The sequence below is a fragment of the Meleagris gallopavo genome, chromosome 1, assembly GCF_000146605.3.
Source record: "Meleagris gallopavo isolate NT-WF06-2002-E0010 breed Aviagen turkey brand Nicholas breeding stock chromosome 1, Turkey_5.1, whole genome shotgun sequence".
NCBI classification, from domain to species: Eukaryota; Metazoa; Chordata; class Aves; order Galliformes; family Phasianidae; genus Meleagris; species Meleagris gallopavo.
Window position 1 is genome coordinate 22,471,708 of NC_015011.2, and position 20,007 is coordinate 22,491,714.

General features: G+C 36.8%; 1 protein-coding gene across 4 annotated transcripts in view; it reads right to left on the bottom strand.

Annotated features, from left to right (window-relative positions):
* CPED1 (cadherin like and PC-esterase domain containing 1) overlaps positions 1 to 20,007 on the bottom strand; it is a 143,537-nt gene that overhangs the window by 13,666 nt on the left and 109,864 nt on the right. For all 4 annotated transcript variants that reach the window (XM_010706395.3, XM_019612394.2, XM_019612395.2 and 1 more), the window contains exons 18-19: positions 12,138 to 12,255; positions 5,972 to 6,108 (exon numbers count right to left, since the gene is read on the bottom strand). In XM_010706395.3, the coding sequence (XP_010704697.1) occupies positions 5,972 to 6,108; positions 12,138 to 12,255 (255 nt within the window). The remainder of the gene's footprint in view (positions 1 to 5,971; positions 6,109 to 12,137; positions 12,256 to 20,007) is intronic.

Below are 20,007 nucleotides of genomic sequence, written 5' to 3' on the forward strand. Positions count from 1 at the left end.
GAGAAAGAAGAGCCATGGCCAAAGCCCTCAAACATGACATACAGATAGTAAAAATGTCTTAATGCCTTGATGCTAGGCATCATATAAAAATATAAGATAGACCAAAAATAGTATTATTGTTGTGCTGATGTTCTTGAGAATGTGAAGGAGGTGCTGGGAGTCAGAGCAGACTCTTGTAGAGCAGTCAGCATAACTAGATGAAACAGATACCTGTCAATGCCCTGAGGTACTTCTTCAAATAGCACAAGACTCAGAAGGGTGTCCACACCTCACCTCTGAAGGAGTAAGTTTTGAGTCTCAAAACATCTCAATTTTCACTCTTGAGTGAACTTGTTGTGAAGAGTTAAAGCAGATCAGGAAAAGGATTAGATCCATGACTGAGTGTCCATGTGGGAATGTATATTTATTACTAGGAGAAGGTGTGGCTGAACAGGATGTCAGGAATGTGATAGATAGCAACATCACATTGGTGGATGAATACAGGTTGCACCAGGAAAATTAACCTAAATACTCAGAAACCGGTCTGCTAAGAGAATAGTTAAGACTTGATGTAAGAGGAGAAGAGGAAAATGAGTCAAAGCAAACCTGTGTTCGTACAGAAAGAGAGATATAAAATGTAGATTATCCTCAAAGATGTCAGTCAGTTATAACAATCATATTAGCTTTCAGTCAAGAAATCTCTGACTTCAAGCAGGTATGAGCTATGCCAAGACAGTATCACTGGAATCACACAAGTCTGTTTAACTCCAGCTACTTCCTTCACAGTGAAATCACAGCACTGTTGAAAGACATATCATTAAAATGAGTGTTGATGCCTGTGATCTTCACTGGAGGCGTCAGCAGACACACTCTGGAAACTCTGCGTGCCACATTCTGAACGGGATGCTCTCCCATAAATGCAGCAGAGATCTCAGACAGAAAGATAACTGTGGATTCTTTGTAATCCAATGCATCCCAGGCTGCTGGATGCACAGAACATCACCACCAAATCTGCACATGCAGAGCATCCACTCATTAAGGCCTCCTCTGCATCCAACAATCTGGTTCTAACTATTGTTCCAACCATGCTGTGAGACATCTGTTAATCCTGAAAGGAAACAGACAAATTCTTTTTCTTCTGTTAAAAAAAAAAAACAAAAAAACGCAGGTGGATGAACAGGACATTTGTGTGTAATCCTACCTGCAAAAAATCTTTTCAAAATGCCCTTGCACTGAACTGGCCGAACCCAGTTTGTTGTGATATGCAGACTATCAGAAAGTATCTTTCAAAGCATCCACCCTTTGCAGGTCAGCTTCATTATCAGCATTTGTTTGGACAACCCAGAGGCTAAAGCAGGTGGTGCATAGCCCCAGGAAGAAAACTTGCTTATGTCCTCCAAATAATCCGAGAGCTTTGATGAATTAGAATAATCATTAAATGTAATTGAATGTGTGGTAGCTATGGCAACATATGTTTCTATACAGTTGCAAGAAATACCAAAGCTGTGCATGCCACATATTATTTGAACCAGGGACTCTGTGGATGCTCCCGTTTAGCTCCATGACAATAATGAGCCAAACGATGGTTCAGGTGTGCAGAATATGCTGTATCTCATTTTCTCCACAGTCTGGCACAAGGCTTAGTCCTGTGCTGTTCAGGTCAATGGGGGATTTGTCTGCAGGATGACTAAAGGATCAGGCATACATAAGGCTATAATTTTACCAGACAGAGAACAACACTGTCATGCAGACAGATGCTTTCAGCGTCTTCTGTTGCAAATGTTTTGTGAGAAAAAATCCATCATAGCTTACAGGCTTTAAGAGATTGTGTAAGCATAGTGGAATTCACTTCTTAACCAGACCTATCATTATAAATTAACTACGCTTAGGAAATCTAAGCACCTGTAAATCCCAAACAGTACTTAACTCTAAAATATTATTAAGAAATTATAAGCTAAAATTCCTGTTTTAACAGCTGAATTTTAAGTACTTCAGCAAATATTGCCTTTTCACATTTCCTGTTCTTAGTTACACATGATTCAATGGCACTTTATTATAAGACTAAACTCTGAGCAATATTTCTTAGTGATAAACAAAATCTCCCCATGCTATTGAGGGTAGATTTCTATGTGCTGCTAATTGGATAAATAATTACCTGTTAGAATTCCTTTTCCTATACCTAATTTTAAAAGTTACTGTACAAAATTCAGAGCATTGTGTCTTCATAGAATTGGATAATTCTTACAGCAAATTCTTGTTAACATCAGAGGATTTGTTGAGTCAATATCGTACAGATACATTGTTTTTATTAAGATTGTCTATTTCTTTCCTTCAATTAGGGCACACATGGAGTTCCGTAAAACAATGTACCTGCATCTTATTACCCTTACTAAGAGTTTAGAAGGGAGAACAATTACAAATGCTCAAAATGGAAAATCTACTATGCCAGAACCACCTGAGCCTCAACACTTCAGAATTTTCCTGTTTACAGTGTCTGAAATACAAACATATGACTGACTAGTCTTGCTAACACATCATAAAGCAAAATGAGGCCTCTTATAAACTGTTTTTGTGAATGCATATCCTTTCTCATGTCTCCACCAATCTGTTTCACTACAGGTGGTCTTAGGTTCTTGTGAAATAGAAACAGCTTAGCTCAAACACAGTTTTATGTGCACACAAACTAAAATAGTAGTTAAAACCAATTTGAAGTCACAGCCAGGATAAGTGAATCACTGTTATAGAGGAAGGACTTGATAATTTTAGAGATGAGCTTTGAATTACAAATTTTAATAGAATGTATGAAAGCAGCTTGAAGTTAGAAAGAAAAATTGAAAAGCATATTTTGGTAGGCTTTTTTTACGTTGAATACAGGAAAAAAGTGCTGTTTGGATGATCGTGAGTATCTTTCAGAAATGCTGATAAACACATAAAAGAAATCAAAGAGCAAGAGACATATCTGAGCACTGTATTTAACTGCTGTTCTATGAAACATAACAAAAAAGTATAGTTGCACTTAAACATACAGTTGATCTTACATGTGCTACATCCAAAAAGAGACTATTGGTGTTCACTTTCCATCTTGCTTCATTAGTTGCTGGTGCACATCCAGATGAAGGACACAGCACAGTAATGTGTGATGATAAACTCGCTGCATGCTTCCCTTCACATTTACTACAGGCAAAACAATACACAGACCTTTTTTTTCTTGTGTGTGTGTGCACTGCATTAAAAGAGGTGCATAAGAACACAATCTGCATCATAGCTGGAATATGACAGCGGCAGAGAAATTGACACCTCATTTTTAAAGAAAATGTATAATCACAGGCACTTATGTTGTTTATCGTGTCTAATTGTGAAGTTTTAATCATACAAAGTAAAAACCAGCACATTAGAATCCTGAAGCTGAACTATATGTTTTTTGATGGTCAAAAATCAGAGGCTTCACTCTAACGTATCACAAATATTACTAATTCCTTTGCCTTCAATTCCTGATCAAATCCTACATGAGTCTGAATTTTCTCCAAATGGTATTCTAGAGACAAAATCACAGAGGCTCAAGGGAAGGCATATGACATCATTTGATCCATTGATGCTGCTGACATATGTCACACTCTTTTCTAAAGGAAGATTTGGTAATTATGTGAGCTGTTTAACTGCCTTATTTTGAAATACATTTTGAGCCAGAATTCAGATACTGTGTGGTCTGCAGGTAAGAAAACAGGGCTGAGTTGGGAGATCTCACAGTTACTTCCAGCTCTGATGGAACAATTTTACTTCTGATGCTGCAAAATGTAGATTTTGTGGAGAACAATGTTACACAAGATGAATATTTCAAATATGATGGAATACTACAAATCCCCAGAACACAGAAGTATGTACCATATTTGAGTGCATTTTGGTAAGTGAACACGAGTGATTTCTGTTGTCCTCTAACTTAAGTAGGATTAGAAAACATTCTAAATCATCTCAGTATCCTCATCTAGGCTAATGATTTTGGGCTTAAATTTTGCCCTCATTATGTTTTTCTTGTCTGCTTAGTGTGTTGGTGTTGAACCCTTCTGTTTATTTTACTAAGGAAACTATGATGTAATTAATTGATATTAATTCAGTGATCTCTATAGCGTTTAAAGCTGAGGTATATAATACACAATAAACAATATCACAAATGATGGAAAATAAATATTGATGGATGCTTATAAAAATATCTTGAATAAGAAAAATGTGTTCATTCTCAAGAATTATACCTGTCTACTCAATGGCTCCCTTACAAAACTGATAAGCAAAAGTCTCTTTCAGTGAATGCCTGAAAAAAAAACCCAAAACTTTTTCTATCATTTCCTCAGAATGTGTAAAGTTTCCCTTAATCATAAACATAATCAGGACTTTAACACCCAAGCTGAGGTCCATTTCTACTCATCCAATTTATGTATAAAGAAAGACTTTTTGACTTCCTCAGCTCCCACAACACGAGGAACTTGATCCAGGCCTTACAATTATTTATTTAGTGAAAGAAGCAAAATCGTTATTTAACATGCTACACAAAATTAACAATACCACAGTGTAACAACAACAATAACATTTGAGGAAAAATATAGGAGATGATAGATATATCCAAAATAGGAACATGTATTAGGACGATGACCTATAAATAATACAGCAGGTACGTGGACATCTGTGAAAAGGTAACATGAGTGATTCAGCAGCTTTCTACAGCCCAATAATGGTTATCAGACAGTGATGCAAAAGATGCAGAATAGGAAACGTGCAATTAGTTTTACATAGATTTTTCTCACACTGTGTGTTAATACATCTCACATTAGCTCTGCCTCTTGTTTGACACTAGAATGGATGAAAGTCATAACATAGTAGAATTTGAATTCAGATTGGCTGTAGTGGACATTTAAAAATTGTTGTCCTTGTTTTCACACTGATGAATGTAAGCACTCAGATTCAGGAAGTGAATCCCACACTGCCCTGGCAATTCACTTCCACAGTGGTATATTGTTATTCTGCTATCCTTTAGCTGTCTGACCAAAGGCTGTTTCCTCATTGAAACAGCCCCATGTCTACGAAAATTAAAGACCAAAGCTAGCAAATCATTCTATATTGTTTGTTGTGGTCAATCCAGAAGTGCTTGTTTTGTATTTGAGAAGCAATTTGAGTTTCTCTGTCATATAAACCCACTGGGTTGTTGTTTTTTTTTTGAGAAAAGCATGGTAGGAGAAACCCACAGGCAGAAATCAAGCCAAGCGACAGTGAAGAACTCTGTGCAGGACAAGAAATGATCAGAAATGAAGGAGAAAATATTAATTGGAAAACTATTCTTTTTGTATCTGTCCATACAGAACTTGTATCAGATTCAATCAAAATGTTAATTACTATTTTCTTATCTAGACAATACACTGTAAAAAATCTTTATAACAATTAATTACTTACTTTCTGGATACTTGTATCCTCAGTAATGTACCTGAGCCTCAGATCAGAGCTCTCTCTCAACAGTTTTATAGTCATAGCATGCCTATAAAGGAGACCTTGTATTTCCAAGCAATCACCTTAGAAGCTTCACTATAAGAAAAGAATGTGCAAGAAGACTTGGTAAGATTAGTGTGCACAAGCAATGCCATGCATTAGGTATGCAGCAGAAGAAACTAAACTTGCATGTAAAGTGTGAAACAAACTGTAACAATGCAAATCCCTTCTCTGTTTACCATGCTTGGATACCCTTTGCAGGTCTCATTGAGAACCATGTACATTGCAGACCTTGAAATTCCACTGGTATGACCTGAGTTTTATGTGAAATGGCAGTGTACAACTGTGACTGCATAGGAGGCTAAATTATCGATAGTGGATTCTCTGTCCAAAACATTTTCCCCACTATAATAAAAAGGGATTTTTCTTAAATATCACTCATGCAATTTCTTTTAAGATTCCGGAACACTAAATATCCAAGTAAATAACAAGAAATTAAAGAGCAGAATCTGTTACTTACCTTTCTGCCTTCCACACACTGCTGGAGCTCAGGCTTATCAAACACGGAGTATTGGCAGCCATGGGGCTGCCACATTATTTCTCTCCAGTCACAGGTTCTGTTGTCAGAGCAGCTGAGGCAAGGGACAATCCACTGCCCTGGAAAACAGCAATGTGTTATGAGCATCTCCTCTGTATTTTTTGGAGGAGTGTTACTATGGAACAAGTGAGGCATTCTCAAGCATTTTGTGACAGCAGTTTTCCATATATTAAGGAGACTCTTTCCTTCTCTGCATTCCTTTTGCTGTCTCTGAAAGAACTGTGAATGCTCAGAAGCGGTTTCATTTCTCAGTTCAAATTGCTTTTCTTGCATCAGTTTGTCCTTTCCCAGCAGAAGGGATAAAATAAAGTCGAAAGGGTTAAAAAGGCAGAATGGGAAAAGGAAAATATTTACAGTTCTGAAACATCTAAAGGCAAGATTTGTTCTTATCTATCAAGATTAACTCTCACTTATCAGACCTTACTAAAGAGGAGGACAGACTCTTTAGCAGAGTCTGTTGAGATAGCACAAGAGGAAATGGTTTCAAATTAAAATAAGGGAGATTTAGATTGGATATTAAAAAAAAAGTTTTTTACAGTAAGTGTGGTGAGACATTTGAACAGGTTCCCCAGACAGGTGATGAAAGCCCCATCCTTGGACACAGTCACAGGCTGGACTATGGTCTGAGTAAGCAGAACTAGCTGTGGATGTTCCTGTTCATTGCAGGTGAGTTGTACTAGAGGACAACTTAACAATTCTATGATTTGATTCTATGATTCTACAATTGTTTTCTAAAAAGTTGAGTAGTTGATCAAAGCCTCTGGATAGAAAAGTAAAGCAAGAGAGAGGATGGCTTTCCCTCATCAATACTCATTTCTTTATTTTTTGAGAATTCAGAAAACCATACACATGCATTTCAGAGGGTTAAAGTTAGATGAATAATCTGCATTGCTGACCTCCATTTTCAAACATTAGTTTGCAGTTAAGGAGAGCATAGTGGGATTAACGAAAGTCAGTGAGTTACAAGTGTCTGTTTTGAAAGGCTGAATGATTTACTTAGTGTGGGTCTCTAAAGCTGTTTAATTCCAAAATCCTACTGGAAGTCAGAGGGACTTAGCTTCTGAATGAAGATAGAAAAATTGAGTTGCCTTTATATTCACATCCACTTCTTTTTCCAGTCCATACGATTGTAATGTCCTGACAAAAGCTCTCAGTGTCCATGTAGCTATGCCAGCAAAACCCGCTTTTGCCTGATTAAAGAAAAAAGCACATGCCTCCAGATTCTTCTGTCAAAGCTATCAAGCTAGCATGCTTTGCTTTCTCCTTGCAGCCCAGCAAATGTCTCCAGCAGCAAACGCCTAGTCATTCCTACTGAACAGCAGCACCAGCCCGGTGGGCTTCTCAGTGTTTGTTATACAGCTGCTACACAAGAAGCCTTAGTACAACACAAGGCCACTGTTTATCAGCACTTATCAGGCAAGGACAGAGTGGGAGGCTGAGAGTACCAAGCCTGCAGAATACCAGAGGCCCTGAGCTGTCAGCTGCTACCTCAGGAGCAAGGCCATCTCCATGAGTCACCCCGTGCTTGAACTGCAGGAAAGTCCTAAGCAAATGTTTTGGTAAGTAGCAGATAAAAGAGCCCTCTTAAATGAAACTATCAAGAATTGTTTGCAGGGGAACCTGCACTGACACATTTAAGGGCAGAAAGTATCCCACAGTGCTACGGCTGCACAGCTCTGGCTGCTGCTGAGCCTGTCCTGCAGCTGCTTCTGCTTTATGCAAAACACACCCACCACCAGCTATACCTGCAGGTGACATGGTGCACACGACGGCAGGCTGGAACTAAATGAAAGCCTGAACACCTCCATTATCACACATCAGCACACCTAATTGAGTTCCTGCAGGCAGCTATGGGGCATGCGGCCCACTGCAGCATGGCATAAAGTAAGGAAGGAGGGCCAACAACAAAAAGCATAGAGGTAGAGCTGCTCAGAGCTCCTCACACAGTGCTGTTTTCAGTTTGCGTTCCTTCTCTCTTAATCACTAAGCTGTTGGTCCTTAAGGACAACATTCCCCACATTTGTCAGCTGCTTAAAGTTCAACATGCATTAGGATAAAAAAGTATTGTAGTTCCAAACAGGTAACTTTTTTGAGAGATGAAAGACCTGACAGTTGGTTTCTGGGCAAGATCTTACGCAGTTTTTGTCTTGGGATTTGAAGTGAATCTTTACCCAAAGCTACGAAGTGATGACCCAAGTTCTAGAGCAAGGCATGATTTTCACATGCAGCCATATGAACAGAACGAGAAGTACCAGGTCTCAGCACAGTAGAAAGTGCCATGTAAACTCCATTTATCACTTTATTATCACTTTATACTTCCTGAGTAACAGATTAGGGGCAGAATGAATGGCTGGTTTGAGGTTGGAATCAGAGACTACCACTGCTGTCTAGATCTTCAAAAATGACCTAAATGTGGTTTTGGGCAGTGGTTTATACTTAAAAAAATGTATGAAAACTGGCAGTTTTTCCTTATGTAATTTTTCTTTCAAACCAATTTCATAAAAGTTCTGGCAATGGCTACATCTGAGATCCCACATTTTATGGAACTTTCTGCTTAACTTTGTATACGTTTATGAGCTGATCTGGTTTTAGGTAATAAACTAGAAACTATATAAAATGAATATTAAGGAACTGAAACATCTGAATAATAAAAGTTTAAACTTTGGAAACCGAAAGTGATAATGTACCTTTTGAAAAGATTATTTAACTTACGTTCAATAATTAAGTATAGTAAGAAAAAATGAGATATTTTTGGTATATGCTGAAGACAAGTGGCAAAAAAATAGAGAACAATGGCATACGATGGCAAACCTATGTTTATAGGAAGCACTGGCATTTTGTGCTAGTATATGCAGTTGCTACACTTACATAGATTTTTAATATTACGTAAATATATGTATCTTAAACCTAATTATTATAAAATTTTCCTATTGCAACTTCACAGTAGCTAGTTACTGCATTCCTAACCTTCACAAATGAGATTTTATAAAAAATAAATCTTATATATAAAAAAGAAAACAAGTAACACTTAAAATTGCAACAAATCAATATTAGTTTGGAAGATAAGATTATTTTCTATTCAGATTGGTTTGGTTTTGTAAGGTAGCAGTATGCAAGGTAGCTTTCAGCATAACTTCAATTATTCTGATTTATGCTGCTTCAGCTAAGAGTCAGCACTGGTTCTCTTGGACAAAAGTAAGTTCACCTAGAATTCACTGAAGGAGAATAAGAGAAAGCTGCTGTTAGGTTAACTTTATTATATGGCAAACACAAAGTTTTATGAAAGCCTGTAATAGGTTTCTAGAGAAAGAGTGAAAGTAAACTTGCTTTTGGGCTCATTAAAGAGGCTTATCAATTGCATATGTAAATCTCTTGCTTAGGATATGAGATTAAACATTGCTAGCCATTAGCTGCTCTCCTAACTTGGTATGAAAAAAAATATGATTTTTAAAAATTATTTAGGACTATTTACTTCATATTTAAAAAGCCAGCAAATGCTAGCCTAAAGTCAAGAAGTTTTAATTAAGAAAAGCTGAATTTTATTTTATTTTATTTTTATTTTTCCTTCTGGACAAGGATTTTGGCCTTTTTTAATTTTGCTCATCCTTTCCCACTGCCATAGGCACAAATACACAGATTTTACTTTCAAGATCAAAACCAAATAATTACCCATTGAAAAACAACAACAACAACAAACTGAAAAATCAAATTTAAATTTAAAGGTTTAGCTAAAGTGAAACTAAAAACAGCTTGTTGATTTATGATTAGTTCACTTTTACATTTGGGATCTAGTTGAAATCCTAAGACATTTTAAAGATGCTTTCTCTAGGAGTAGGTTATAGAAACATTCTTTTGCCTTGCAGCTGTATTGTGGCAATCCCCACAAATTGGGGGATGTAAGGATAGAGCACAGCCCTGCCAAGAAGTACCTGAGGGTACTGATGGGTGGCAAGCTGAATACGAGCCAGCAATGTGCCCTCACAGCCATCTGGATCCAGGACTGCATCAAAAGAAGTGTGGGCAGCAGGGTGAGGGAAGTGATCCTGCTCCTCTACTCTGGGCTAGTGAGACCTCACCTGGGATGTGGAGTCCTCAGTACAGAAGAGACCTGTTGGAGCATGTCCAGAGGAGGGACAAAAAAAGGACTCAGTGGATAAAACACCTCTCCTACAAGAACAGGCTGAGAGAGCTGGGGCTGTTCAGCCTGGAGAAGCGAAGGCTCCAGGGAGACCTGGGAGCGGCCTTTCAATATCTAAATGGAGGCTGTGCGAAAGAAGGCAACAGACTTTTAGCAGAGTCTGTTGTGATAGGACAAGGGGAAATGATTTCAAACTAAAAGAGGGAAATTTAGGTTGGATATAAGAAAAAAAGGGTTTTTTTACAATACCAAGGGTGAAGCACTGGAACAAGTTGCCCAGAGAGGTGGTGGATACCCAGTCCCTAGAGACACTCCAGGTCAGGCTGGACGGGGCTCTGAGCATCCTGATTTAACTGTGGATGTCCCTGTTCATTGCAGGGGAGTTGCACTAGACATTTTTAAGGGTCCCTTCCAACTCAAACAATTCTGATTCTATGAATCTATGATTCTGTGTTCTACAAGAATGTTCGCTGTCAGGACTGGGATATTGCTTAGTTATAAATTGAGTGGTTTTGCACAAAAGCCCTACTTTCCAGTTCCAGTTTGAATTTGTGAAATGAATTAAAACTATACAGTCACTTCTTCCTGGAAACTATACATCCCAGTTCTAGGCTCATCAGACATCTCTAGGCAAATTTTCACTTTATAAACCAACATGATTCCTCTCTTTTTTAAAGACTTGTCCTTTGAGACTACATTTCCTGAAGTCGTTTCCATTTTTAATGTTATGCTATTAGCACTAAATCTTTAAATATATTTTATATTCAGCTCCATTTAGCTAGACAAAGTATTCAAAAGAAGCACATTATATATCACAAGAAACAGGCTGTCTGCCCCAAATGGACTCTTCTTTCAATTTGATTTGGGCTGTCTAGTCAGGATTTTTACATTCTAATATACTAATGTAGATGGTGCCGTGTTTATTTATGACTCATAATTGCTGTGTGATTAGAATATGCTGCCAGGTATAGTGATGTCTCCTTTGTGTATTCCCTTCATTTAACATTGGAAAAAAATAATTTATTTCCCTTTTTTTTTTCATATAATCTGATGTATTCAGGCACTTCATGCATTCCTGTTACTGTGCAATGACTGTGCACTGAGTTCGTGCAAGTTCATTGCTGTGAGAAGATGCTCTTATCTATGAGAAGAAAAAAAATACATTCGTGGGGTAGAGATACAGTAGTTTGGGTTTATTTTTCATTTATCTAATAAAGAATTGAACAAATTCTTTGTTTAATCCAAAAGAATTGTCAAAATCCAAAAGCAACTTAAACTGGGCACAGAACTGCATACTCCAGTAGTGCTGTGGATTTCTCATATTTGTTAAAGCACACTTGCATAAGTCTTCATGCATCTGTGAACTAAAGATTAATAACTGTCTGCCATTCTGCTCTGTTGTGGGTTCTCACTAATCCAAAGGGATACTTCAATCATATTGGTTGTTGAATAATTATTGTTTTAACAAAAGGCATTTCAGCCATACTGTGTGATTTGTCCATCTCGATATTTAAGGTGTTGATACATGTAAAAGCCCACTTTAAAATTGTTATTTTTTTGTTTTCAGTATGGAAGTAGAAATATAAAAATAAAGTGGGTCCAAATGTTGTATTCTTTTTCAAGAAGTTATTTTTTTTCTTCTTTTTAATTAGACATTTCCTTTCATTTAGAATAAAACCCTGTTTTATTTTAAAATGGTTTGGATGGAAATAGTTCAATGCATTTCACAGGCTACCTAACAATAACACAAGTAGTGGTTGATCGCTGATAACAAATTCATCAAAATAAAAATTGTCACAAAATTAATCTCATTCTAAAAATCCATAACAGTTACAAGTGATTAGTTATAACTGTTGTGTGTCGTTTGGTGCATGAGCAAAGAGAGTAAGAAACATCTCTTTCTACATCTGTCTTGGTGAAGTGCATGAGATGAGAAGACTAAGCACAAACCTTTTGCATCTCCAGCTTCACAGGTCTTCAGTGCAGTCTGTGAAATTGCAGACAGGTACTCATGAGACAGAGGCTGCAGGCCACAGGACTCCTCTGGATGAATTTGAGAACCACAGTCCTGAATAAAAATGAAAGGAGTGAAAATAACAGCGCTGCAACGAACCACATGGCTTTTAAATCCTCTGTAATGGCAAGTAAGGAACAGCAGTATCTGGGGTTTGCTCTACAGTTCTTTCATATTTAAGTCTTTCATGTATTTTTAACACAAAATTTAAAATTCTTTTTGCATTCAAACAATGGTTTAGTAATAATCTGAATCCACAGTCAGTGTACAAGACACTACATTTGCTAAAGATAAAAGAAAACGTACAATCAATTAATGCCATTTTGTTTCTATTTGTCAAGCAATCTCTACTTATTTGCTCATGGAGATTTTGTATGCATATCTGCAGACATATTTCTCATATTTTTCTGTTGAAATGTCTCAAAGTCATTTGAGGAGATACAGGTGCATAAAGAAAAAAAAATTCAGAAGAGACTTGGCCTTGCTGAACTTCATGAGGTTGGCATGGGCTCACCTCTCAAGCCTGTCCAGGTCACTCTGGATCCCTTCCTTCTAGCGTGTCAAGTGCATCACTCAGCTTGGTATCATCTGCAAACTTGCTGAGGGTGCACTCAATCCTACTGTCAATGTCACCTATGAAGATGTTAAACCATTCCCAGCACCGATCCCTGAGGAATGCCATTCATCATCAGTCTCTACTGGGACACTGAGCCATATCAGTTCCAGATGGAGTTCAATAAGACACAGAATTAACATAGAAATATTTTATCTATTATTGGCTTTTAGAAAGCTTGAGTATATGATTCTAATCTATTCTATTCAAAGATACTGAAGGTGCCAGAAGCTCCCAAAAATTTTAAAGGAAATATTTAAGAGAATAGTGATTTCTGACCAAAAGTTTTAGCATATGTGAGCTCTTAAATTTTAAATAGTATCTTATATCAGTGTTGTGCCTTACAAGGAATAACCTTCAAGCATCCACGGATGATATAAGTAACATCACAGCATTTGTAACACTGAGCAGTTCTTCTAGTAACTTTAGATAGCTACAGTATATATGGCTGCACAAATTGCCAACTACAGCTTCCCTTTATTGTTTCTGAAGAGAAATAACGTTGATGTTTTTGATGTTTACTTTAGGACAAAATGAATCATATCCTAATAATGCCTTTCCCTCTTGACTGTAAAAAGAGTTTAGAATGATCCAGAGGCATATATCTAGTTATTTCAGATGAATCTCACTTCAAATTACTTTGTAAAGATACTCTTCCTCCATATTGCGTTGCCCAGTTTTTAAATACTGTATGAAAAATGAAGACATGCCCCTTTCTGACTGAGACTGAATATTAATAATGTTAACATTCAATATTTCAAGACTTGCTTTGTAAAGGAATTTCATATGCTTATTACTTCTAATTATTTACAAAACAAACAAACTATACAAATGGAAAAACACTTTCAGTGGAATATATTCATTTCAAGAAACAGTATTCTTGAAACTGAAAATAAGAATAAAATTCAATTTCTTCAAAACAACAAAAATGATTTAACTGCTCTTTTTCTCCTTTGAAACATGATGATTTCTATTTTTCTTTTCTAGACTGATGTTAAAATGGATTAGACACCTGTCACATTCTACCACTGTCTGCTTCTGAGAGATGCTAGATCTAGGACACTATTTCTAAATTGGACCAATGGGCAAATAACAGTTATGTACTAATACTGTCAAGGTGAAATTTGGTGATATAATCAGTGCCCCTTATATTGTTGGAGATATGAATATATGCTTGATTTTAGTAAATACAAGTGTGCATTAATTATTTAATTAAAAGGTAAGCAAAATAGTTGCCTCATATTTAATATGAATTCATTCGATTCCCTATTGACTTTAAAGGGCTTATGTCATCTCTGTGTACAAAATGTCAGAAGAACAGCAAAATATCTGTGGGTTCTATTATATAATTGTCTTGTTTTATGCTCTGTAATAATGCTCTATAACTAAAGAAAGCTGTTATGACAAAATGAATGGCACAGTGTCTTCTAGTGTCAACTGTGAGCTTGTCTTGGAGCCTCTGGGTCTGGGCAACCTGGACAGGTATTTGACAGTATTACTTTAACTAACCTTAACACCAGAAAGCTCCTACTTTGCAGTAAAACAATTTGCACAGGACTTCACAAGAAAGCTCCAAATTCCTGAATGAGCTGCTATTGCTCTCAACATGGTGTCATAAAATAATTTAATAGGGATTTTCTTGTTCATACCTCTGCGAAGGGTATGTGTTTAAGCAATCAAAAATTGACTTTAATTGCATTCCTTGGGAGATATCTTTAACACAAGGTTCATGTGGCTTTTTATTTTATTTATTTATTAATAAATAGTAAAAATAAATTTGCAAGCCACATTTTGTCACTGATTTATGTTGACTTCGTGTGTTTTCAAATCACACAAGCCATGAGTTCTAAAGAACTGTGCTTGTGCTTAATATGTAATTCTAGGATCATTGAGAGACTGTGAATCCCTGAAAAAGCATTATTTCTTTCAGCTTCAGTTTTGTAGGATACCAATCTTTTATCATCACTGACATGCTAAATTTAATGGGCAAAACTAATCTGTGGCAGCCACAGATTCAGTATAGATGCACCACTATACAGTGCATTAAGGGTTTTGCTGACAGCTTTCAGATTTTTTTAAGTTTTCTTGAGGTGCTGTAGTGACATGACATCCTTCTTGCCTTGCCCAAAGATGAAACATCTTGTGATCAAATGTTTACAAACAATCATCAGGGCAAAGATGAGAGCCAGACACGTAAACTTAGATGATAGTTCTTGCTGTATCAGTTCTCCCTTCTTTTTCAGAAAGCAGACAAAAAGGTCCTGAAATGTCTGGACTAGAAGAAAACTTCCCCTCAGCTAGAATTCACTCTTCATGGGACTGTTTTGGTGTTTTACTAGTAAACTTCCATTTTTACAGAAAATTTACTGGGAACTAACAAATAAAAGAGGAATAAAACCTTCTAATGTACATCTAGAAACCTTTCAGTCAATATCAGTTGATATGTAGGGAGCATTTCTGAAGTTCATCTGCTGTATAAAGAGAACTGTTTCTCTCCAGAGCACATTATAATGAACGTGATTCTTCTTAATGGGTATATGTCTTCATAAAAAAATCACAGAGATTTTTGAGCCTGGTACTCTGAAGTTTTCTCAATTTTATTGGAACTGTCAGTGTATGTTATTTAATTTATTTATAATTTAATAAGACGAACAAAAAAGTCTGATTTTACAAAAATTTTGTTTAGCTCAGCATTCAATAATTGAAAAAATACATATATACATATACATATGTGAGAGAGAGAACCATAGCACTGTAAAGATGATCCATAGTCATGCAATTAAAATCATGGAATGAATGTCATATTTAAATACTGCTGTAGCTGCAATTATGCTTTAAATTAAGATATTGATCTTCAGTACTAATAGATTTTTACTTGCTGTTGTGCCTTTTTAGCACCTCCGTTCTAATGAAGGAATAATTTCTCTGAAATCACAGTAATTGTCTACATATTAACACTGTAAGCTTCCTCCTAACTGGAAGGAATTGAAAGAAGAGAAGATAAGAAGCCCACAACTTTTCCAAGAAAACCTGTATTAAATAGAGACAAATTATTCTTCTGTGTTCTTTTTAATTGTCGGTGCCCCAGCAGAGTGGCAGTGCACCATATAAAGAAAAGGAAGTATATTTTAATGTTCTCAGCTGATATTATATACAAAACAGTTCTGCCTTTTATAAGAAGAAGGTACATTTTTCAGAACCTTTCTGGAATAATCCATGCAAAGCTGTTGCTAAAACTATGACTTTCTCTGAAAGTAGACATGTTAATGAATTGATGCTTTGGAAACTCTCACCCAGGACTCCTCTGTGTAGGCTCCATTCCCAGTTTTTTCAGCAATCTTTCTGCATTTATGTTAAAAATTCTTATTGATCAATGGGAACGGTAGGCTCAGCACTTTGAAAAACTGGTCAGCTTTGCTTAGGTACTCATGTCTGAGATTGCACTCACCCAACACAATGAAGACAACATCTACTAATAACAACCAATACAGAATAAGCATATCAGTATGTTTTTAAAAGTAAAAAAAAAAAAAATCATAATAAAGCTCATAGGAATTCATTTTAGCATTGCATACAAACACCAGATAGCCAAAATCCCGCATCCCTTTAATACTCTAAGCCCACTTGTCTGGGAGCTAGTGGATGAGCTAAATGTCATTCACTAGTTTTTGGCAAAGAAGGGAGATTTTCCAATCATTGTGCTTTGTCTCTGAAGCCTTTGGTCAGCACTGGCCATCAGCACCGCAGCCCAGCCTTGCCCTATGGTGCTGCTGGGGGTACCACACTGCTTTTGACTCTTTACATTTGAGACACGACAGAACAAAGCTTGCTGTGAGAGAGATAATTTTCAATGCTTTTCTGCTGGCCTTTGTAGACTTGCTGACTTCAGTTTATTTGATCTGGTTCTATTTAAACTGATCCAGTTTCTCATGAAACACTTCCATCTCTCCTCTTAGTCCATCTTTTTCTACAACTTTACACACAACTAAAACTAGAAGTGATTAAAAATGATGCTATGGAAAGAATTCTAATAAAATTAGTCAAAGGGTGAGCTCATGAAACAGTGAAATTGTATCTTATTGCTAGGGAATAAATTGTGAGCAGATGGATTAGTTCCACTCTAACGACTTTATTAATATGGCAGTAACAAATGAAGGAACAGTTGGCACGTTGACTTCTATTCAGCTGTCTCCCTCTGTCCGGCTGCATTATTCAGTGATAAATGAACCCCCAAAGATTCAGAGATTTGGGCTGGTTCAGATAAGCACCCAATATTAACTTCAGTAAACTGAAACTCCTATGTGCACAAAAAAAAAAAAGATCTAGAACACTCTGGCAAGGAGGGAAGCAATCTTCTGAGAAGTTTTAGTTCACTTTCAGCCAGAAAACAATGACCATTACTTTTCATCAAGCATTAAGACATATATGAAGACATTGCCTACATCAAAAGGAACAGAGAGATGAGGATTAATGGGATGAACTCCTGGGGTAGCAGTTCATGTACTGCAGCTATATTTTGAAGGAAAGAAATTGCTGCCTCTGTGTTTGTTGAGGAACCTAATGTGTTCCATCTGCAAAAAAGGCATAATATTTCCCTATTGGCCCCAAAGGCACTGTCATGATAAACACATTAAAAGACTATGAGGTGCTCAATTCTGCAGGGATCTAGGGAGAGGTCACTTTAGATAAGAGGTTTGGGCACTCACAGGGTTGGAACATGCAGTGCACAGACATCAGTAGGGGACTGGGAATGATATAAAAAGCCGAGAAACTTGCCATATTGTCAAGGCATGTTGGAGACATCAGAGAAGAATTTGCAAAGTAGACAAAGCACAGCCACAAGTCTAAATTGCTTTCAAGTTCTTACCAGTGCTATTCACATTGTGACTATTATTACACTGTCTGAAGAATACAAGTATACCATACATTACAGGATTTTTCTCTTAATCACAAACTTTTGCTGAGGAAGTTATGGGGGGGGGAACAATATAGCATGCTTTAATCAGTGATGGAAGAATATATTTAATATTTGCCAAAGAGCTTTTGAAAACCCCAGTAGGTCCCTATCTACAAAGACAATTGCTTCAAAGTAAATGAAGATTGTATGGACAAATACAAGTCATCGTGACACTGGAGCAGATGCAAAGTGGCTTCCTCTGCACTCAGAAGGCTAACCTCAGAGGAAGCTAAGAAACAGTTTTGAGAACTGAGCACTGTTACTCAAGAGAAAATTATTATTATTATAATAAATGAATTATTCTGAACAGTTCAGAGGTGCAGAGAATTTGTTGAAGACAAGTGAATGTGAAATACAAATTTCCTAAGAATAAATACTGTAAGCATAAGTTCTGGAAAATATTTTTAACTGTGCCAAAAGGCAACTACTTTTTTTTTTTCCAATATTTAAAGCTAACAACTGCATGCTATCTTTTTCAACTGTGCTTTCTTAGCAAGCATGCTTTTTTCTAAAGCAACTAAATGATATTTTTCTTAATCAGGAACAGTAATGACCACTAGCTTGTATGCTTTATCAACTAAAAACAGAAAGCAAAAAAAGAAAAAAGGAATGAAAAGAATGTAGTGCTCCTTCCTCCCTCAAAATGAAGATAAAAGAGGAACAGCAGTTAAAGAGAGGCATTTTGCTATTTTAGATTCTACAGGATTTTTATTCTGAAGAGTGAGACAGTGGTTTCGACCTGAACATCTCAGGAGCTATGTCAGTTTTGGATTCCCATTTAGTCTTCCTCTTTTCCCTCTCTTTCCCCAGTGTAAGCTCTGAATGTGAACTGATTCAAAATTTGCCAAGTCCCAAATCTGCACATGGAGAATAGTTTGAGAAAACCATGTGCTTTGACACTTTAAGAAGTAAATATTATGTGATAACCAAGGGAATTGTTAGGTATTTATGGTTTTCTCTCAATAAATTGCCAATGATCCCCTGATGCTTTTCTATGGTAATTAGGTACAAAATCTGCTATATTGTTAGCTGGAAAATCCCACAGTCCTGTTCCTATTTTTAAGGAGAATTTTGCTATACCCTTCCACGCTAAAGATGTACAGCATTCGTATTTCACATAGCAAAGAAATTTTTAGATATTATGTACAAGAAGCTGTTGATCTCTAGTCCCATCTAATAGGTTTTAGAGCAGAACCTTTATATCATAGCTATGACAAACACAAGAAATCAGATTCAACAGCCATCACTACATTCATAAACTATGACAAGATCTGAGTAAGTTAAAAGCACTTTTGTTCATTGCTGAATTCTGAAACCAAATTACGCTGACAATAGCAATACATGTTAGCTAAGGATTCTGTCTAGTGAGTTATGTCTGCTAAAGTTACTATTAAAGTTGCTTCTTACAGTAAGCAAGACTTAAAGATTTGAATTCACTGTTTCAGAAAATAGTATATCGAAAATACTTCTTTGTCACTTTTAGCACAAAATCCCATAGATCTTGCAAGAGCATCTATTAACCTTATTTAGAGTTTATTTTAGAGCATATTGTAGGGCATCCTGGAAGCAGAAATTGGGACCAGGTTCACAACTCTGCCTCTTATTTTCTGTATCACCTTGAGCAGATGACTTGGAGCTCCGACAATACCAACATCTGGAATGTATCTTCTCAAAACCCTCACTCAGCTGACACCAGTCTCCTAAGTGCATACATATCTTCATCTGAGCATAGTCAAAATCAGCCATAGTTCTACAGAGCTATGCTACTCAACTCCTTTAACTTTAACAGAGTTCAAAAATCCCTTTGCTTGATGGTGCTTATCTGACAGGTATTCTCAGGACATGTCACCAGAACTGTGCCTTGCACAAAGCATTAATTTCCTTTCATATTACAGGTAGAACAGTGCCCTGTGACATAGGAAGCATAGAGTCCCTCTTTTAGGTGATTTGCTGGAGAGATTTCCATTCCATCTCTCAATGCCTTCCTACAGTCAGTGGACTATAGGCTGCTCTGGGCAGTGCAGTCTCTCAGGCTCTCCCAGAGAAGCTGCTTGCATTTGCTTTGTACATATAATTAAATACTGAATTGTAAAGAGCCTTGAATCAAGTCCACTCACAGACTAGATGTGTGTAAAGAACACGGTGAAACTGAATGGCAGGAGCAACCAAGCCCTGTGTTATCTTTAGCTGAAAAAGGGCCAGCTGAAGTGGGCGCTCAAATCCCTGAGAGAGCACG